Source organism: Octopus bimaculoides, chromosome 10 (genome assembly GCF_046866305.1).
Source record: "Octopus bimaculoides isolate indiv1 chromosome 10, ASM4686630v1, whole genome shotgun sequence".
In the NCBI taxonomy this organism is placed as follows: Eukaryota; Metazoa; Mollusca; class Cephalopoda; order Octopoda; family Octopodidae; genus Octopus; species Octopus bimaculoides.
In genome coordinates, this window is record NC_142937.1 from 51,896,425 (window position 1) to 51,920,932 (window position 24,508).

At 35.8% G+C, this 24,508-nt stretch overlaps 1 protein-coding gene across 2 annotated transcripts in view; it reads left to right on the forward strand.

Moving 5' to 3' along the window:
* Positions 1 to 24,508, forward strand: part of LOC106878777 (general transcription factor 3C polypeptide 3) — a 551,001-nt gene that overhangs the window by 524,630 nt on the left and 1,863 nt on the right. For both annotated transcript variants that reach the window (XM_089359125.1, XM_089359126.1), the window contains exons 23-24: positions 21,700 to 21,824; positions 21,989 to 22,147. In XM_089359125.1, coding sequence (XP_089215251.1) covers positions 21,700 to 21,824; positions 21,989 to 22,147 — 284 coding nt within the window. The remainder of the gene's footprint in view (positions 1 to 21,699; positions 21,825 to 21,988; positions 22,148 to 24,508) is intronic.

Sequence of the window (24,508 nt, forward strand, 5' to 3'; positions counted from 1 at the left end):
GCATCGAGGATACACCTCATCCCTTGTCCAAAATGCCCTTACCCGTGCTCGCCGAATCGATCGCACCAATGCCCTTTCTCCTTCCCCTCACCGACCCCCTAACCATACCCCCTTTCCCCTCCTTTTCCACCCCAACACTCTACCCCTTCATCGGAGGATTCTACGAGCCTTCCATCGTCTCCAGTTTGATCCCACCACCTGCCCCATTTTCCCCAACCCACCCTTGTCCTTTAAATGCGCCCAGAACCTACGCGATCTTCTGGTCTGTAGCACCTTCTCCTCTTTCCCCCAGCCCCACCCGGGTTCTTCCCATGCTCCAGATCCTGCTGCAACACCTGCCCCTTCATCACCAACATTTCTTCTCTCAGTGGTCCTAACCAGCAAACACTTCATATAAGAAATTCCTTCTCTTGCACTTTTTCTAACCTCATATACAGCATTAGATGCAACCTCTGTGATAAACTATATGTAGGTCAGACTGGCCGCCGACTGGCAGACTGGTTCACCGAACATCTAAGGGCTGTTCGGATACGTTCGAACACCCCCGTTGCCTGTCACTTCCGCTTGGCCAACCACTCCCCCTCTAACATCTCCATCTTTGGCCTCGCTCCACACCATGGACCCACACACTCACGACTCCACCTGAAACAGCGGTATATCTTTAATCTACGAACTACTATCCCCTTTGGACTAAATACAAACCCCTCCTCCTATCGACTGCCTCTACACCTCCTACAACTAAGCAACCGTATTTCATTTTTCATTTGTTGCATGAAATTGCGCTACTTTATATTGCATTTTTAACTTCTTTATCCCCTTTCAACTTGTTTTTATAATTTATTGTTGTGTTATATTTATAATTCATTGTTTTTTTCTATATACACACACACGTACATGCATATACATACATATTCACACACGAAAAAACACACACACCCGTATACACACATGAACACACTTATACCTCCCACACACACCACACACATACATGCACATATACACATATGCACATGCACACAAATACACACACATACCCACATACTCCCATGCGTACACACACGTGCACAAATGCACACATACACACACACAGGAATGCACAGATACCTAACCCACATAACCCCCCACACACACAGGCACACATACCTATATACACACACACAAGCAAACGTACACATGCACACAACCACATACACATACATACTCAAGCACATGTGCATACACGCAACAAAATGCACACACTCACAGTTGTAAACGCATACATGCACATACTCACAGGTACGCACATATATGCCTACACAAACCCCACACACAACCCATGCACACGCGCTGACACAAACTCACATATACATACACACAATATATACATACACGCACACACACACATACTCATACACATATAGACACATATACACACACACACATACCTAACACTCACAACCCCACGCGTACACATATACACACCCGCATACACACACACATACACACGCACACACAACTACACGCACACACAACTACAAGCACATACACATACACCTACACACACATGCACATGCATGCACACGCAAAAAAATGCACATATACCCCCTACACAACCCCTCGTTCATACACACATGCACAAACACACATGCACACATACATGCACACACACAAAATACACACACACACACATACACACACATGTACACTTACACGCACACACATATACCCACACACACACAGATGAATCCACACATACCTCCCATACACACACACAGCACACACTCATACATACACACACACACACAATTATACATACATGTACGCACACATGCACATACAAGCACACACATGCACACACACGCACGCACACAGAGTAAAGTATAATTACTCCACAGACAACTTGATGCGCAGTCACACATATCCACACGTACACACACATCCATACATACCCACACGTACACACATACATACACACACACATACTTCAAACTACCAGTACCTTTCTACTGACCATTCTCCTACGCACATGTGTAAGTAGACACAACAGGCAGCCACTCCTACCAAATTCTTACTATTAATTCTTCCTATGACCCTAACGATACTATGTCCAGCCACACACATACATAAACAGCCACAACTACACACAAATACATACACGCACGCACGCACACACACATACCTCCTTCTCTTGCACTCTCCTGTCTTTGAAAAGAACTTTTTCTCCACCCTTTCCCTTCCCGTCATTCCAATATGTGACTGCGTGTGCATCGTTGGCGATTTTCTTTCTCTGTCTTCTCTTCTTGGGACTTTTCCTATATTTCTGACGAAGATCTCCGATCGAAACATTAAATCCTCTTTCTTTCCTTTCCTTTCCTTCCTGAGTGTCCAATAACACTGTACTTATTCCACGTCCTCGCGTTGTTTTTGTTGTTTTTTCGTGTTTTTTCTTTCTTGTTCATGTTGAAATTGACTATATAATATATATATATATATATATATATATATATATATATATATATATATATATATATATATAATATAATATAATATAATATAATATAATATAATATAATATAATAAAATATATATATAATATAATATATATATCGTATATATATATATATATATATATATATATATATATATATATATGAATAATAACAATAAATTGAGCAAAACGCATACAAATAAAACTTCCTTTAATTCCCACACATGTTTCAAAATATATGTCAGCTCTCCTTCAAAGAAGTAAGAGCTGCTGGAATTCCGCATATATTCATCTTCAGGGAATCAACATATAAAAGCAAGACAAATGCGAAATGATGAGGTAACTTACGAGCTAAGATGTTACATGGCCAAGTGACGGTTACATGTTCACTTGGCCATGTAACATCTTAGCTCGTAAGTTACCTCATCATTTCGCATTTGTCTTGCTTTTATATGTTGATTCCCTGAAGATGAATATATGTGGAATTCCAGCAGCTCTTACTTCTTTGAAGGAGAGCTGACATATATTTTGAAACATGTGGGAATTAAAGGAACTTTTATTTGTATGCGTTTTGCTCCATTTATTGTTATTATTCATATCTTCTCAAAATGCATCACTTCAACTTGGTATCTCTACCTATAAAACGAGTGTGATATCTTGGTTTCTTCTTGTGTAATTTTTGCTACCTATGGTAACTATTAACATATTTACATTGTCAAAGGTTTTTTTTAAAACTAAGATAATATTAATATATACATAAACTAATATATATATATATATATATATATATATATATATATATTGTATATATCTTACTCTTTTACTCATTTACTCTTTTACTTGTTTCAGTCATTTGATTGTGGCCATGCTGGACCACCGCCTTTAGTCAAGCAAATCGACCCCAGGACTTATTCTTTGTAAGCTTAGTACTTATGCGATTGGTCTCATTTGCCGAACCGCTAAGTTACGGGGATATAAACACACTAGCATTGGTTGTCAAGCGATGTTGGGGGGACAAACACAGACACACAAATATACACGCACACACACACACACACATATATATATATACATATATACGATGGGCTTCTTTCAGTTTCCGTCCACCAAATCCACTCACAAGGGTTTGGTCGGCCCAAGGCTATAGTAGAAGACACTTGCCCAGGATGCCAGGCAGTGAGATTGAACCCGGAACCATGTGGTTGGTAAGCAAGCTACTTACCATACAGCCACTCCTGCACCTCTATATATAATATATATAATATAAATATATATATATATATATTTGAGTGGTTGGCGTTAGGAAGGGCATCCAGCTGTAGAAACTCTGCCAAATCAGACTGGAGCCTGGTGTTGCCATCCGGTTTCACCAGTCCTCAGTCAAATCGTCCAACCCATGCTAGCATGGAAAGCGGACGTTAAACGATGATGATGATGATATATATATATATATATATATTTATATATATAGCCATAATAAGACGCCGAGTTATCTGGCCATTGAAAAATAACTGTTAGACAAAGGGAAATTACTGTGTGGTTGACCATTATTAAGACAAAAGAGCTGTTGACCGCTAAGTAAGGGATAAAGGTAATGGAGTAGAAAAGTCTATAGTGTTCGCGTAAGCGCACCAATCCATACATTCGCCTATATGTATATACTAAACCACCCTCGCTTGAAACACACACATGCTCACCTACATATCCGCCAAAAACTATACATATATGTACATATACATGTATATACCTGCATATACGGGTATACCCGCATACGCACACACACGCACTCAACAACCTCGCACCCATACACACACGTGGAAAAAATCATCATAGGGCTAAAAGCCAAATACAGAAGAAAATATGAAAAAGCTATTAGGTTAAAATGCGTCTATATGCACATATTTTTGCATGCCTGCACATACATCTATATACGCACGTACCCGCACATACGCACACATTCACAAGTATGCACATAAAGTTCCATGCACATGTCTATGCAGGGTGGAGGGCAGAAAACAGAAAAAAAATGTGTGAAAAAAATACAAGATACTAACTCTATAATTATGTAAAAAATATATAAGAAATCTAAGTAAAAAGTATTGAGAGATAGAAAGCAAATCCTATCAGTAAAGTCTTATCAGCAAGTCCTATCAGTAAAAATATAAAAAATATATAACTGAAGAGATGTTGGCATGGGTTACCACCCCGGCATCCGAAACTCTGAGTTTTATCATGGCTACCGAATTAGTGTCACATATTTATACATATATATATATATATATATATATATTACATATGCATATATATATATATATATATTACATATGCATATATATATATATATATATATATATATATATATATATATATATATATTTGTTCATATGATGATATCTCCACAATGTGCTGATGATGAGAAAAACATGTAATCGTTACCAATATAGCAAGAGATTTCACTGCAAAATGTCTAAAGTAGACTCCTTAAGGATCGTTCTCCTTGGTTATATATCCAAAATTTTAAATTTAAAAGAGAGTTTTGACGCTAATATCCATTATTATTGAAATTTATTCCTATGTCAACATTTCTGTATAAGGCTATATTTAACTGTCAAATTCAATTCAAACATATAAGTTGCCTTACACATCTTCAGGGAGAAAAAAAAAAGCTTAAGAACAAAAGGTAAACACTAAAACATTGTCTCTAAGTCCAGTCCATATTCAAATTTCTCCTTAAATAACTTGTTAAATAAATTCCTCCTTAAATAAAGGTCCGTTAAGGGGAGACAACCCCCTCATAATATTATTAATAATATTATTAATAAATTATAAACAGTCCCCTATTACAATGGAAATCTATACTATATTATCTCTAGAAGCTTTTGCAAAAAAACACAACTGCTATTGGTAAATTATACATTGATATGGCCTGCCTTAAGACCTAATATTATACTATAATGTAATATAATACCCGGTCATATTGCAATTTATTTAAACCAGAGAAATGTGTATCTTGGAAAATGTGTACGTCTTAGAGCATTATTTGTTAGTTTATTTATCAACTTACCCTTAGAGAATAATATGAAATATAGTTCTAAATTACATATCGAACAATATCTCCTACCCTTGTCGTACGGGAAAGACCTCCCGATGACTGACCATTCTAACGAATATTGCTTTTTTTGTTCTTTCAGTTCCCAAATGAATTTACTAAGACTAGTGCTTGCTATTTTACTTCTATCTCTAAAGGTACTATAATGATTAGATAATCTTTTACAGATTTGTCCCAAAGTACACCCCAGGTATCGGCTAACATCTGTCTGAGTCTGTACATTACATTGATAAACTACATTTCTAACTCTCGCATTAGGGCCTTCAAACTTCAATCTTCTGGGGTTGACCTCTGTTACTGTAATCATATTCCGATTATTATTACTATTATTATTATTATTATTATTATTGTTATTATTATTATTATTATTATTATTATCATTTATATCAGGGTTCATATCGCTATCCACCCCTATTCCTTTTGATTTAAGTATTTTAAAATTATGAGCTGCAATTATTTGGGCTAAGTTCATAGTGTTTGAAAGACCAAATCTAATCATCATCATCGTCGTTTAACATCCGCTTTCCATGCTAGCATGGGTTGGACGATTTGACTGAGGACTGGTGAAACCGGATGGCAACACCAGGCTCCAATCTAATTTGGCAGTTTCTACAGCTGGATGCCCTTCCTAACGCCAACCACTCAGAGAGTGTAGTGGGTGCTTTTACGTGTCACCCGCACGAAGGCCAGTCAGGCGGTACTGGCAACAGCCACACTCGAAATGGTGTCTTTTATGTGCCACCCGCACAAGAGCCAGTCCAGGGGCACTGGCAACGATCTCGCTCGGAAACCCTACGAAGGCCAGTCAGGCGGTACTGGCAACGGTCACGCTCAAAATGGTGCATCTTATTTTCCACCTGCACAAGAGCCAGTCCCTCAACTGTTAGGGTGTGGCATTTTTTCACGCAGCTATCCTCATTCATTCTCACCACATGTCCATACCAGCGCAATCGTCTCTCTTGCACACCACAACTGATGCTTCTTATGTTCAGCTTTTCTCTCAAGATACTTACACTCTGACGGGTATGCACATTGACATTACACATCCAGCGGAGCATACTAGCTTCATTCCTTGCGAGCTTACGCATGTCCTCAGCAGTCACAGCCCATGTTTCACTGCCATGTAGCATGGCTGTTCGTACACATGCGTCATACAGTCTGCCTTTTACTCTGAGTGAGAGTCCCTTTATCGCCAGCAGAGGTAAGAGCTCTCTAAACTTTGCCCAGGCTATTCTTATTCTAGCAGCTACACTTTCAGCGCAGATAGCGGAAGCTATCGACTACCTCTAGTTTTTCTCCCTGGAATGAGATAGAAGTTGTTTCCTGTTTGTTTACAGTGTTTATTGCACCTGAACATCTGCCACATACAAAAACTAACTTCGTAGTTAATCTGCCTTTGATATTGCTGCACCTCTTATGTGTCCATAGCTTGCACCGGGTACATCTTATAGAGTTACTACCTACTCCTTTTCTACATACTGAGCAGGGCCATCTACCTGAAGGGGTTTGTGTTTTATCTACCTTCCTACTTATTAGGATTTTGGTTTTTGCTAGGTTGACTCTAAGGCCCTTCGATTCTAGTCCTTGCTTCCACACCTGAAACTTCTCTAGTTCTGATAGTGACTCAGCAATTAGTGCAAGGTCATCAGCATAGAGGAGCTCCCAGGAGCAACCTGTCTTGAATTCCTCTGTTATAGCCTGGAGGACTATGATAAATAGGAGGTGGCTGAGGACGGAACTTTGGTGGACCCCTACCGCTACCCGGAATTCATTACTGTACTCATTTCCAACCCTCACCTTACTGGCAGCATCTCTGTATATGGCTCGCACAGCTCTCACTAACCATTCTTCTATCCCAAGTTTCCTCATTGACCACCAGATTAGGGATCGGGGGACCCTGTCAAAGGCTTTCTCCATGTCAACGAAGGCCAGGTACAGAGGTTTATCCTTGGCTAGGTATTTCTCCTGCAGCTGTCTTACTAGAAATATGGCATCAGTAGTGCTTTTACCTGGCACGAACCGAAACTGCATCTCATCTAAATTGATTCGCTCCCTAATTAGTTGGGCTATGACCCTCTCCGTAACTTTCATTACCTGATCTAACAGCTTGATGCCTCTGTAATTATTTGTATCTAAAGCGTCACCTTTACCTTTGTAGCAGTTGACTATGGTGCTGCTACACCAGTCATTGGGTATGACTCCTTCGTGTATCACCTGGTTCGTAATACGGGTGACTAGGCTGTAGCCAACACTGCCAGATATTTTGAGCATCTCTGCAGTGATTCCTGATGGGCCGGGGGCTTTCCCTGTCTTCATACTCTTAATTGCTTTTTCTACCCTGGTACTGTCAACTAGGATAGCTGGTCCCTCAGTTGGGTCGACGTGTATTAATAATTTTACCATAGTGTGAATTCTTTGGAAAATATCTGCTTATCACCTCTCTAAACTGTGCAATCAAGTTAGATTTAACATTCCTACCAAAAGGGATTATGAACCAAACATCATCATCTTTAGTATTATCACAGTCATTGCTATAATTCTTAAAAAATTTTTAATTACCTATGTTACGTTTATGGATAGTCCTGAGTTTATCTTCCTTATTTCCACTAAGTTTATTGTTATACCTATTATTCTTATCTATCTTAACGTTGTTACTATCAGTTGCAATATAGTAAACCTTCTCTTTGTATCCTGCCCTATTTAATGCCGAATTATAGAATTGAGCTTCTTTATCAAAAATCTTATCATTAACAGATAATCTAGAGAGTCTTAATGAAATATTTTTAACTAAATTATCAATAATTTTTCTAGGATGGTTACTCCACTTATTTATATATTTTTGGTTAGTTAAAGGTTTATGATATGGTCTATATGCCTCATTTTTAATATCTAATGTCACATCCAAGAAATTTGCTACAGATATATCATCTTCATAAATGATGTTCATCCCTATTCTACGAAAAAATCTAGCCAATCTACCGTTAATCCTGTGTAATTGTTGGTTGGAGCTATTCCTAATATATAGAAGACAGTCATCCCTATATAGACCCCCCCCCCACCAAATCATAGGAAATTGATCATTCAATTCATAAAGAATAAAGGAACCCACCATATCAGCTATTTGTGCTGAGTCAGAGCTCTCCATGGGGACATCGAAAGCATCTGGTGTATCCTTACATATCCATACTTTATCATTAAAACTAACAAAAGATTTTCTAGCAGCTGATATCACTTTAAATTCTTCTCTAGTAAGTCCAGCCTTCTTGTGAAAAAACCACATTGCCTTATTCAATATGATCGGGTTAATGGATGCATAAAAATTAGCTATATCAAATTGAATTAATTTAGTATTTTTCTTGTCCTCAATAGAATTAAACCATCTGATGACTTGGTCTGTACTTGACCATGAATTTAACTTCAACTTATCAACTATTGTAGTTATGTATTTATTAATAATATTTTTACTTAGTATCCCTATGTCTGATTTTATTGGGCAGATAAGTCTTAAAGATGGTTGTGTCCAAAAATTCACTTTGTGATCTTTAAGAATGAATCTCGGTTCTTTTGGTATCAAGGGTTCTGTCCTATCTGTTAGGTTGTATTTTTCTATTATCTCTTTGGTTTCCATATTTGCCTTCTTAAGTGTATTTTTATTTGTTACCTTATAACTCTTCTCAATTTCTTTTTTCAGTAAATCTTTGTAGTGTTGTCTGGTTAATTTATAAATGTTTCCTGTTTTGTCAGCTTTCACCAGAATCCTGTCAGTATTCCTTATTTCCTTAGTGATTCCTTCTAGATGTCTTGAGTGCTGGTTCATGTTTGATGATTTATTAAATTTAATGTTCTTGACTACAGACCAAATGTCTTCTTCAAATGTTGACATAGGAATAAATTTCAATAATAATGGATATTAGCGTCAAAACTCTCTTTTAAATTTAAAATTTTATATATATATATATATATATATATATATATTGTTGTATTTGGGGATGGTCATATTGCCAGTTTAGCCAATAAAAACACACTACAATAGGAATACAAAATACAAAATGGCTGATAGTTAGCAAGGTGGGACACACATAAGAAAGAAGAAAACAAAGGACCACTGATGAGGTCACAGAAGTGTGACGAAAGAACTCTGGCCAAAATAGGATTAATGTAATGTAATGTAATATAAAGCTGAAGCAAATTAACACCAAATATACAGTGCATGTGTTTTTATTGGCTAAACTGGTAATATGACCATCCCCAAATTCAACAACATCTGTTTCAATACACGATTTCACATCAAAAATCTTGCAAAACAAATATATATATACTAGCAGTATAACCCGACGTTGTCCGGGTGTGACTTATTACGTCATCTACGATAAGTCTTGCTAGGTGAAAATCAACTAAAAAAGAAAGCCTTACAACGAAAAAACCCTTATGGTGTAAATATGTTCATAATTCAAAAGACGATGAAATTAATAGGGAAAGTCTGAAGGCTGTTTTGCGTAACATTATTAAGCGTACGTAAATTTCATCTGTCTAATTGGCTATAGAAATGATTGTGCAAAACAACTTTTTGCGCTGCCTTGATTATACATAGCAGGGTAATTCCTTTTCGTAGGAGGTAGGACAGCAATTTCTGATGAAGCAATTGCTGGTGATCTGTTGCTACACAGTTCTGCCAGAATTGTATCAGATTGGGCAGTAGATGTTGATGCACCATTTTGCATTATGTTCAAAGTAGCTTCTGGAATGTGTTGAATTGATGCTGTCTTTTTAAACCGGTTGCTTTCTTTCCCCAGCAAGTTGTCTTGTTTGGAGGCATAATCTATGTATATATTAAAGAGAACAACAAAAGTTATAACAGTTGGCAGGGTCGGTAGTTTTCACATTTTGGTAATTTTTCAGATTAACACCCGCACAATTATGTAACCGTAATCCTTAGACCCTAACCCTGACCCTAAAACCGTAACCATAACACTAACCCTCATCGTAACTCTAAAACCCTAACCCTGACCCCAAAACCGTAACCCTAACACCCTAGTGAAAATCGTGCGGGTGTTAATCTGAAAAATTACCCACATTTGTAATGAAGTTCACTGATTTGCAATGTGTTGTCCATAAGCTCCGTAGTTTGTATATTTACAAAACATTGATGAACATGAGTTATCTTGTAGTGAATGCTTGTGTGTACGTGCACGTGTATGCGTTTGAGAGACCAAGAGAGAAGAGGGAGAGATGAAAAGAGAGAGGGGGGAGAAAGGAATAGAGAACGGGAGCAATGAAGAAAGAGAAAGAGAGGAAGGGAGAACGGAAGACAGTTATAAAATAGCAATGCGTGCACATGTTTATATAAGAAACACTTAGAAACTAAATCTTATATCTATAATGTTTATGTGTATGTTGTTGTTACAGATCACGTATGTTAGAGGTTGAGGGATAGAAGAAAGCTATTAAATGGGAGAGAGGAAGAAGAACGAAGAGTGAAAAGGTAGAAGGAAAGAATAGTCTTAAAGCAAGTTAATCTATGGCTTTGTATGTATCACTTTCTCTCTCTCTCTCTCTCTTTTATTCTTACTCTGTATATGATATGTTGAGCGCGTGATCAATGTGTAAGAACGTCGGTACAGGTAGAACGGAAGAAATATAAAAGTTGCTAGAAACAACAGCCGAATCTCCCTTAAATCACACAAAGTAAACGGAATTTAAAAAATGTAATTACTGCACTGGAAAGTTCACATTGAGAAAATTCCATTGATGTAAAAATTTGTACGAAAAAGTGGAAAATGTGGATTTCTATAAACTTTTAAAAAGGCTTCACACAGATATAGAACTTCAGCATTATATATGAAGATGGGAAACACATACACACACGAAATAAAAAAGAATGATAGGTATTTGTATGTATGTGTGTATATATATATGGTCGTAAGTAAATGCGTTTTAAGAAAGACATTAAGAAAATTCAGTTTGTAAGGAATAAATGTTTGACTGTCGATCGTATTTGGAAGAGACTGACAGGTATTTGTACGTATGTATGTATGAGTGTGTATTCAAAAACATCTATATTTATACTTTAAAGTTGGTTTTCACACTCAACCCTGTTCTGCAGAATCAGTGTAGCGACGGGAGGTTTGTACCCTTCTCTACGTTCTGAGTTAAAATTCCGCCGAAGTCGACTTTGCCTTTCATCCTTTTGGGGTCTAAATAATAAGTACCAGTTGAACACAGGGGTCGATATAATCGACTATTCTCCACTTTGTGGGAAAAATTTAAAATAATAATAATAATAATAATGACGTCTGCCGATCAAACTCCCAACCCACAACTAAGTTTTAAGTGTATAAATATATGGGCAACACACACACACACACTAAATAAAAAAAATGTTAGTAAGTAAATGTGTTTTAAAAAAGATTGTTAAATTTTCAGATTAACACCAGCACGATGTTGACTACAGTGTTAGGGTTAGGACGAAAAAGTGGAAAATGTGGACTTCTATAAACTTTTAAAAAGGTTTCACACAGATACAGAACTTCAGCATTATATATTAAGATGGGCAACACACACACATACACACTAAATAAAAAAGAATGATAGGTATTTGTATGTATGTGTGTATTAATGTGCATTCTGTGTGTATATATATATGGTCGTAATAATAATGACCTCTGCTGATGAAAGTCCCAACCCACAACTAAGTCTTAAGTGTATATATATATATGGGCAACACACACACACACACACACTAAATAAAAAAATGTTAGTAAGTAAAAGTATTTTTAAAAAGATTGTTAAATTTTCAGATTAACACCCGCATGATTTTCACATACTACATATATAATAATTATGTAATATATATAATTTATATATGTTATATATATAATATGTATGTTATATATATATATATATATATATATATATATATATATATATATATATTTGAAGAAAAGCAACAAAAATGTATTAGGTTATAGCAGTATGTACGTTTCGTACAATCTATATTATTATTATTATTATATATATATATATATATATATATATATATATATATATATATATATATATATATATATATATATATATATATATATATATATATATATATATAATACATATGTAATATATTGTATATATATATATATATTATATGATATATATTGTAATGGAATAATTACAATATAGAATATATTGTACAAAAGACTGCGGTTAAAGCCAAAACAATGCAAAGTAAATGTGAAGTTAATCAGATTTGTGAATTAATATAGACTTACTTTTTATTCAATATTTCAGGGTTATGACCCCATTTTCAAGAAATACTTGCACATTGCCGATGTGCATGTGTGGAGTGGACATGCATGGAAAGGTGTTACTATAGCAACCAGCTAGCTTCCTGTAACTCTCTTCTCTTCTTGATCTTGGGTTTCCTTCAGTGTATGAGGATGGGCTCAGATTCTAATGTTGCCCCTGTTCCACTCTGTTGCCTTGATGTGGGTCTTGCATTTGCATATGTGTTTCTTCAGAGAAGTGTTTCCCTCTATGTGTTCCTTAGATTACATCCTTATCAACATAACCTATTCCTTTGGAAGGTACAATTTGTAATCTTCAAAACATATGTTGGAAATAAAAGAATTCATTTAACATATGCATTTTACTCCATTTACTAAATTTGTATATTTACTCAAGTACCCAAAATAACAAGGAGTTTCTACCCCATAAACAGGAGTTACACCACAGTCATTTTGTGATCTTTGCTACCCTGGTATCTATTAACCAATTAATTTTGTCGGAGTTAATAACTTAGAGAAATTGTTGCTTATATACTGGAAGGAAAAAAGCAAAATATGCTGTATAGAAATCTGAGGACATTCTGTAGATGGACTCTCAGATGAATGATGACTGGGCACCTCTCATGAATTGGAAAATTGAAGATGCGCCCAAAAGCCTCATTGGTACTTGGATACTTTTACAAAAATTAAAATGTGGATTAAATGAAATAAAAGATTTACGTGAATATCCTCACAAGAGTAATTGAAATAAATTGCGATTGTGGAACCCCTCACACACGCACGAAAGCACACACGCACACGCACACACACAGAGTATCACACATCAGATGAAATGGAAGTGTGTGTGTGTGTGACAGAGAGATAGAGAGAGAGAGTGAGAGAGAGAGATGTTTGTTGTCATGTATGCGTACATGCATAAATATGCATACATCTTTGTGTGTGTGTGTATGAGAGAGAGAGAGATAGTAAATCTATACTATATATAAAACAGAGATGTGTGTGTAATCGCTTTTCACGTGAAATGGACTTCACCAAATGCTTCCATACTTGTGATGCGTGAATAATTTGACCTCGGATAAATGTTAGGCTCTTCATTTGATTTTCTTAATTAAAAATAAATAATATTGCTTTATATTTAAGATTCACTTCTTTAAAAAGGTTCCTCAATGTCAACTTCCGGTATTGACGTAACAACGGCAAAAAGCTTCACTCTCTATTTTGTGCATGAGTGTGTATGAGAGAGAGAGAGAAAGAGTAAATACTACATACACACTGCTCTCTCACTCTGTCTCACACACATACACACGCACATACGCACCCCTTGACTCACTCACACACTGTCTCTTACAAACACACACATACATAAATGTATAGAAACATATTTACAAAGACACACGTGTGTATGCGTGCGCATGCGTGTTTGTAAGAGACAGAGTGTGAGTGAGTCAAAGGTTGTGTTGTGATGCATACATCCAAAGATGTATGTATATTTATGCATGTACGTATACATGACAACAAACCTCTCTCTCTCACTCACACTCTGTCTCTTACAAACACACACATACATAAATGTATACAAAGACACACGTGTGTATGAGCGCACGCATGCGTGCGTGCGTGGGGGGTTCCACAATCGCCATTTATTTCAATTACTCTTGTGAGGATATTCACGTAAATCATTTTTTTCATTTAATTCCCATTTTAATTTTCGTAAAAGTTTTCAAGTACCAATGAGGCTTTTTGGCACATCTTCAATTTTCCCCATTCATGATCTGAGAGTCCATCTACAGAATGTCCTCTCAAATTTCTATACAGCATATTTTGCCTTTTTTTCTTCAAGTATATAAGCAACAATTTCATTCCCGAGCAACGCCAGGTGCCTCTGCTAGTACTACATGCACACCGCTCTCTCACTCTGTCTTACACACATACACACGCACACATACATCCAAAAATGATGGATGCATATGGCAACATACCCCTTGACTCACTCACACTTTGTCTCTTACAAACACACACATACATAAATATATACAAAGATATTTACAAAGACACGCGTGTGTGTGAGAGAGAGAGACAGACAGAGAGAGAGAGACAGACAGAGAGAGAGAGACAGAGCCAGTGAAGGGGTGTGTCGACAATTATACGTACATACATAAATAGTCATACATTTCTTGTACGTATGTGTAAGTATGTGTGTGTGAGAGAGAGAGAGAGAGAGAGAGAGAGTCACTGAAACATCTCTCTGTCTGTCTGTCTCTCTCTCTCTCACACACCCACGTGCAGATATACACAGAAAAGATGTATGCATATGTATTTATGTATGTACGTAGACATCACAACACACCCCTTCACTCACACACATACAGAAACACACATGTGAGTGTATGATTCACTACGAATACATAGAGCTGAACACGGCATGCGAAAAAAAAAATTATAGAAAATTTATTTACGGAAATTAACGAAGTGTGCGAGTTCGGAAGGAAATCAAACCTGGAGTGTGTGAATGAGAGAGAGAGAGAGAAAGAGAGAACATTGCAAAGAATGAATGAGATGAACATGGATAGCCCAAAAATCGTATAAATAAAAGCACGTTAAAAACTATCTTGTATGGAATATTTAAATTTATGAACTTCGTAAATATGTGTTTCAGTAATTGATCGTAGTTGTTTACAGAAAGCGAACATTAAAAGTAGAGAGTGAGAGATGTCACCGTTTTTTCACGTCCGTACCAGAAGTTGACATTATTTATTTTTAATTAGAGATAAAAAAAAATCAAATGAAGAGCCTAAGATTTATCCGAGGTCAAATTATTCATGTATCAGAAGTATGGAAGTAAATAGTGAAGCCGTTTTCACGTGATAAGTGATTACACACACATCTCTGTTTTATATATAGTATAGATATATATATATGTGTGTGTGTGTGTGCCACCCCTCCTTCATAACCCGACCCCTACAATCCAACCTCACCTCTACTCTCACCCTTAACCTAACCCACACCCCACTCTTGCCTCCCCCACATCCCCACATTGTCACACCACACCACACACTACTACACCATACACCACCATACCACACAACACCACATCACATCACACAACCACACACACACTAGCACTGACCACTCCCCAGCCCCACAACCACACACCTACACATACACACACATGACAAGGTCACCAGCCCTCTTCCACACATACATGCTCTCTTATATACATGCACGCGCACCTTTGTTTTGGGATCACCATACTTTATTATCTCCCCTTCTTCCTAGCTCTCCTGTGTGACCCCTCTGTCTGGCATTCGCTATGATAGATCGCTAGCCACTACACATTCTTTATTTTCTCTCCTTGTTTCTTTCTGTGGAAGAGCATAGGCTCAAAACGTTAAAGACTTTTTCATTTCCCGAGTGTTAAACTAATAAATCTGCTTGTTGTCTACACCACCTGTCTTCATCTTATGTATTTTTATGAGTTCTCCCCCTATATATATAATATATATTGGCACAGGAGTGGCTGTGTGGTAAGTAGCTTCCTTACCAACCACATGGGTTTGGGCTCAGTCTCACTGCGTGCACCTTGGGCAAGTGTCTTCTCCTATAGCCTTGGGCCAATCAAGGCCTTGTGAGTGGATTTGGTAGATGGAAACTGAAAGAAGCCAGTCATATATATATATATATGTATGTATATGTTTGTATGTCTGTGTTTGTCCCCCCAACATCACTTAACAACCAATGCTGGTGTGTTTACGTCCCCATCACTTAGCGTTTCGACTAGAGAGACCGATAGAATAAGTACTAAGCTTACAAAGAATAAGTCCTATAATATCTATATTATATATTTTTTCTTTTACTTGTTTCAGTCATTTGACTGCAGCCATGCTGGAGCACCACATTTAGTCGAGCAAATCAACCCCAGGACTTATTCTTTGTAAGCCTAGTACTTATTCTGTTGGGCCCTTTTGCCACACCGCTAAGTTATGGTGACAAGCGATGGTGGGGGAACAAACACAGACACACAAACATATACACATATATATATAAACAATGGACTTCTTTCAGTTTCCATCTACCAAATCCACTCACAAGGCTTTGGTCAGCCCGAGACCATAGTAGAAGACACTTGCCCAAAGTGCTAAACAGTGGGACTGAACACGGAACCATGTAGTTGGTAAGCAAGCTACTTACCACACAGCCAATAGATAATATATATATATACTTTATATTTATATATTATATACATATATCTCATATATATGTATATATATATATATATATATATATATATATATATATTATATAAATAGATAGATATATTATATTATATATATATATATGATACATATATATCATATATATATATATATTATGTATATATATATATATGTCATATACATATTATAAGTAAGGCACAGGATTGGCTGTGTGGTAAGTAGATTGCTTACCAATCACATGGTTCCAGGTTCAGTCCCACTGCATGGCACCTTGGGCAAGTGTCTTCTAATATAGCCTTGGGCCGACCAAAGCCTTGTGAGTGGATTTGGTAGACGGAAACTGAAAGAAGCCCGTCATATATATGTGTGTGTATGTTTGTGTGTTTGTGTTTGTCCCCCCAACATTGCTTGACAACCGATGCTGGTGTGTTTCCCTCCCCGTAACTTAGCAGTTCAGCTAGAGAGACTGATAGAATAAGTGAAAAAACTCATAAGGGAATATGAGTTTTTTCATGCTAGCTTCTTGATAAAATTCTTGTAAAAGATTTTATCCTATTATTGAATTAATTAAATATATATCCAGAATATATTCAGTGCTGAATTTTATTTCGTTTTAAACACGTGTACCGAGAGCGACTCAAAAAATTCCCGCTTTTTACATAGATGTATAAGGATAAACATTATTCTGTTTGCTATGTCGGATACATAAGGTGTTTGTTTTGGTAAGTGGAGGATTTTGTTTATTTTTATATATTTCTGACCATACTGATGGTCGAAAGTTAGATATTATTCTAATAATTGTGAAATCATTCGATATATAGTTGAGTTCATTTTTAAATGGTTGGTTTTTTTAAGAGTTGCTTTTCCTCGCATTCGGTAAAAATGTGTTTATTATGGAAGTCTAGTGTGAGGCATTATTCTGTAGTAATGCCATTATATAAATATATATATGTACACGTACATGTCCCTGTGTGTGTGTGCGTGTGTACACTCACATTAATGCGCGTGTGCGAACCTGCATGAATGCAAGAATTTATATATACAAAAATAGATACAAATGAGCATGTATATACGTGGATGCATGTAACATACAATAGTTTTGTACGTGTATATTTGTGTTGATGTATGTAAATGTCTATATATATGTATGGATATGTATTTGTGTATACATCTTCCCAGATATACATTCTTCTACTACTCACCACTAACCTCTCCTTTTAAGCAACTTAACTTATATTCCTAATTCTTCATTCCACCTCAATTTTACTACCCTTAACCCCCTTTCTCTGCCCATCCCTTAAACTCTATCACAACATACCTCACACTCCTTTATTCTTTACCCTCTCTCTCTCACCCTCACCTCTCCCTTCCTTCTATCATTTCATCCTGACCACTAGCTAGCACACCTTCTCTTTCTTCATTTCTTTATTGTTTCTCTCCCTTCTTTTTTCTTGCATCCTTTTTTTTTCCTCTTACTGTTTTTGATTTGACCTTACAAACACATTCCCAACTTCAAATTCCCACTTCAAAAAAATCCTCAATTGAAAAACACCATTTACAAAACACTATGCTTGGAATGACCAATTATAAACACCATTGGAACTCACACACAAGGTACAGGAAACTTATATTTACACCATTCTGCTTAAATAATGGAACTGCAGATACAATATCCTTACGTATCTCATGTCTGTTTTCATTCCTCCACTTCACTCTGTATTTCATATCTTCTCTATAATAACTATTACTTAAACATTTTCTCGCACCATCTCTGATGAAGGGATATATAAAATATCCCGGAAACAGCTGTAAGACCTTCTCTTTATAAATGTTCTGAAAACTTTCACAGCCTTGGATTTTTTTATCTCATTCTGTTAATTTTTATATATATGCATACTAATATACGACCTACGTTGGACTCCTCATTCATATCATCATTGAAACTGGAGCTTAACATCATCGAAACTGGAGCTTAGCGAAACTAGAGTCTGTCCATAGCACTTTATACCAATACCTCTCATACTGTCGATATATATATATATACATGAAGCACTTCCTCACAAGGTTTGCATATAGAAATATTTAAAATGAGAGAAGGAATGTAACTTGGTTTAATGCATCTTATGTTTTAATAAATACATAGTTAAATTCTCATGCTCTACACCAATTCTTGCAGATATTATAAAATAGTCCAATTCCAGTAAAATTAATAAATATAACAAAAGTAACACATTCAAAAACCAACATAAACTCTCTCGCTACCACCACTAAAATGGATAACCCTAAAATAGGGTTATACTAAAAATAATACAAAGTCCAAAGCATACAGCTGGAACTCTAGTATTAACATCCTTCCCAACTGTCAACAAATTGATAGCAACAAAATAATGGAACGTCATAAAATATGATTATTCTGTATATGTAGTTAAATAGCAAAAGATATCACCACTAGTAACTCTCATCCTTAACAAAAATAACTTAATACTTCTGAATTCAAACTCCTTACTAGCGGGACCTGTGAATATTTCACGGAATTAATGGTATACTTATTGGATTATTTCTGAATACTTTATCCAAAATTCTGAAAACCTGTGTTGTGTCTGGATGGAAAGATAGTCACTCATTTGCTACTCATTGAAAAGTGAAAGAAATTAGAATACAATCATTACTTAATGCACTTTATATATACATTTTATTTACTTTATGCATAATTTTATAGACTAGCACTCATAAAATAAATATTCACTCTTATTTTTCCATTTTTACCATAAACAAAAAAAAGACATCCTGTACATATGATACAACCTTTAGTTAAATTGCATATATCTACCACATAAATAAGCATGAATATTTCATGGAATTGCACTTCTGCGCCACCACCACCACCACCATCTTTCTATTCCTCTCTCTCTCTCTCTCCCTCCCCTCCTCTCTCCCTGCCTTTAACCTCACCATCAGAATATCACCCCTCTGCTAAAATTATATTTTTAACTCTCCTCCTCTACATCACCACTACCTTCAACTAAATATTTTAACCACATAATAAATATTACATTCCCTGTACCTCAAATCATGGACATGCCTCTCTCCCTCTTTTTCTCTCTGTCTTTTCTCTCTCCATATTTTTCTCTGTCCCTCTCTTTCTTTCTCCTTCTTTTGCTCTAATCATGTGAAAGCATTACCAGTAGGTTAAGTAATGGAATGACAAGAAGAGTTATTATAAGATATAATAATATTAGAAAATCAGATATGAAATTTAAGATGGAAAGCGAATCTAGTTATAATATCCATAATAAGGTAGAAGCAAATGTTAATCATAAGACTTCAGACCCATGTAAATGCAAGTCATCTTCACCATATTCACCTCCATCTCCACCACCACCACCACTATCTTTTAAATTGAAAAACTGTAGAACAACTTCCACTAAATGATAGCTGCTTAGCATGCAATGTTATCTACAGATGTAGCGTCATTACATCTACAGATATAGGATCTAATGATTCTTTTAAATACAATTATTATGTAATTGTCCATGTAACAATTACCACATAACATACTAGAATTCACTAGTGAAATATATGTATAGCTTATGTAATCTATGATGTTGTTGTAATAAAAAAACTTAAACTAATTCTCCTGTTTTATTGTATTCTCATGTATGTGTGTGTGAATGTAGTGTGTATATATGAAGAAAGACATTTTACAGCTATATATATTTTGTTCAGATTTGTTTACTCTTTTAGTCTTTTACTTGTTTCAGTCATTTGACTGCAGCCATGCTGGGGCACCGCCTTTAGTCGAGCAAATCGACCCCAGGACTTATTCTTTGTGAGCCTAGTACTTATTCTATCGGTCTCTTTTTGCCGAACCACTAAGTTACGGGGACGTAAATACACCAGCATCAGTTGTCAAGCGATGTTGGGGGGATAACCACAGACACACAAACACACACACATATATATATACGACGGTCTTCGTTCAGCTTCCGTCTACCAGATCCACTCACAAGGCTTTGGTTGGCCTGAGGCTATAGTAGAAGACACTTGCCCAAAGTGCCACGCAGTGGGACTGAACCCGGAACCATGCGGTTGGTAAGCAAGCTACTTACCACACAGCCACTCCTGCGCCTGTTCGTTTAACTTTTTTTAACAACAGTGTTCTTGAGCCTTTCAAGCTATCTTAGACTGGAGGTCCAGTATACCTCATATAGTTTGATATATATATCTGTTGTTCATTTGCAGGCCTGAAGTTATTTGGAATATAGCAAAATACATGGGTGTGGATGAGATCTAGAGGGATAAAGTTCTGAGGTTAAAAGAATAGAAACATTTTCATCTTTTTCTTAAATTTTATTTCCTATTTCTTAAAAAAAATTATTTGTATTGTGTGCAACAAGATCTGGAACAAATATTTGCATATTCATTGTTAATACATCTGGGCAGGTTTAGACACAAAACATGCTGGTTACTAAACAAGAAAATTCTGAGAATGTATTAGCTTGAAATGTATATGGCTGATATTTTTTTATTGCTTTACTCTCCTATGTAAGTTTTTGATGATAAAAGCTTTTTATTCTTGCAAAAAGATTTTGGAAATTTTGCTTATGCTTATTTTATTTCATTTACTAGGAGAATATGTTAATGTCTACAGACAGCAGCCCAGCGACCCTTTAGTTAATTTGTGCATTGGACTTGCATTCATTCACATGGCATGCCAGAAATTTTCATCAAAAAAACATGCCCTCTTGATACAAGTATGTTTTGTTTTTCATTTTGTTATAAATTGTTACAATTAAAATTGCTTTGATAGACAGGATATAAATATATGACATTCATTTTCTAAAATGAGTATTTGTTTAGAAATTTTAATCACCTTTATTTTAGTAAAATGTTCTGCATTTCTTTTTTTCTCTCCCAGGGCCTCTCTTTTGTAAATGCCTATACGGAGCTGCGAGGTGAATGTCAGGAAACCTTGTATAATGTTGGACGTGCCATGCATCAACTGGGATTGACTTATGCTGCTGTATTTTATTACAAAAAAGCAATACATTGTTCTCCTCCAGTTGGTAATAAAGGTGTAAGTAACTCATTTGTATTAATTGAAACTGACTTTTTGTTAGATATTAGCTTGAAGCTTTATACAAAGAATTTAGTTTTACAAATACTCAAGTCTTTTACTTAGATTCAACAGCAAATGTTTTTATTTTAATAAACATCATTGTCTTTCAATGAGAAAATCCACCATCAACTTTTATCTCACTATAGTCATTGTACTTAGTTATTTCGATGTCCATCACTACTCTTTGCTCTTCCATTTTAGTTTCATAAACCCAAAAGTGAAGAAGCTGCAACCGTTGCATTGAGACAGACTATCTATATATATAAAAATGAGAATGTGTGTCTGTCTGTCTGTCTGTCTGTCTGTGTGTGTGAATCCCTAAAACTCGAGAACTACACAACCAATTTCATTCAAATTTTACAGATGCCTTACTTAGGGTTCCAGTTGTGTTTTAGTCAAAAAAAATTTTAACTTCTTGCAGAGTTCGAGCCCACAGCAACATAATATCTCCTCCACTATTTAAGTATTACGTGTCAAAAGTGAAACAAAAACACTCATGTCAAATACTTTCACTTTAAAAATGAAACTATTCTACTAAGTAAAACAATCACATTTCGATACTGTAATGACAGATACTTTCAGAGAGAGAGAGACAGAGAGAAAGAGAGAGAGAGAGAGATGTATATGTATACATATAGATGTATATGTACACGTTATTCCACTAACTGAAACAATCACATTTCGATACTGTAATGACAGATACTTTCAGAGAGAGAGAAAGAGATGCATATGTATACATATACATGTATATGTACACGTATATGCATAGATATATATAGATAGATATAGATCTATATGCATACATGTATATGTATACACATGTGTAGATGTATATATATATATATATAGATGTACATGTAATATGTACACATATATACATATATATACATGCATACAGATATCTATACATATATACACCCATCACACACAAACACATGCACACAAACACACACATTAGTCATTTGTTTTCTTATCCAAAACTACGTCAAAAGTACAGAACGGATCTTTATGAAATTTGGAAATTATATTCTATGTATAACAGCCATAACTCCCATGAAAATTCATATATTTTTGATGTTGATGAAATTTTAACCCGAACATAACAGATGAGCATTATTTGTAATTCAACGGTACAACAGTGTAAGACTACACTTTCAGATATACTTACATTGTGATTTCTGCAATGTGGTGCATAAATTGTCAAGTAAATGAGACGCATCTTTGCCTCCACTGATTCACTTGCAAAGTGTTGAGTAAAATTATTTCGTTGCAGACCTCCTTTTGGGTCTTTTTATTATCACTACGACACACATAGTCCCCAGTTGGTAACATTGATTTCAAGGCCCTCCTAGATGAGAGACTGGCATTCCACTTAATGTCTATATTCCATGCTGGCATGGATTGGAGAGTTATTAATGTAAAAATATGGTATCGTAGCTGCTAACAGTTGAGGGTTGCATAGTCTAGACAGCGTTTTTAGATTTCATTATTCTCTTTAACCCGGGCAAAGCCGGGTATTTCTGCTAGTACTATCTAAAGTTTTCTATTTGTGTGTCCTACCAACTTCATAAACATTTGTCTCATCTTTAAACTGATGTTATATTTTCTGCACCCATAGTAATACCTCGTTCACAATCCATCAAAACCTGGAGATAAGGATGCATACAAATGTATATCTTTGCTAGGTATCTGCTCATTACTTTATCATTCAACATTTCTTGGATACCAGGGAAACAATTACAAATAATCACTTACTCTACATGTATACACACCGTTTTTAAATCCTTTCTCTTCTCATCAAACATCAGTATACTTTCTTTGACATCATTAGTCTTTGGCCATGCCTAGCATGGGAATTTTCGGGCAAAACTAATATATTGGAAACAAAAGTTTCTGGCAAGAAGTTTAAGTGCAGCTTCTGTTGACAGAAGTCTTATGATCATTACTCTATTCAGCTTCCATATTTCCCTGGGCCAGCCATTTCTCTTATACTCTTATTTATTTCAGGGATTATTTGTCCCCACCTCCAAGCACAGTTAATATGAGAACACCAGCTCAACACCTTTCATATGTATGTACATGCTGTATCAATACTTGCTTGTAATAATTCATGTCTTTCATGAATAAGAATCTGAAACATTAAGCAGTGATGACAGGGCTGCTTAAACTTATCGAACAGTGCTATAACTGAGATTATTCACGAATAATCTCCATTTTAGCAAAAGAGCAAGTCATAACAATGCATTCCATTTGGTCAGACAATAGACAGCACAGGAAAATTCTAAGTCTTGTTATAATGTTTCAAAGAAACACTCATTT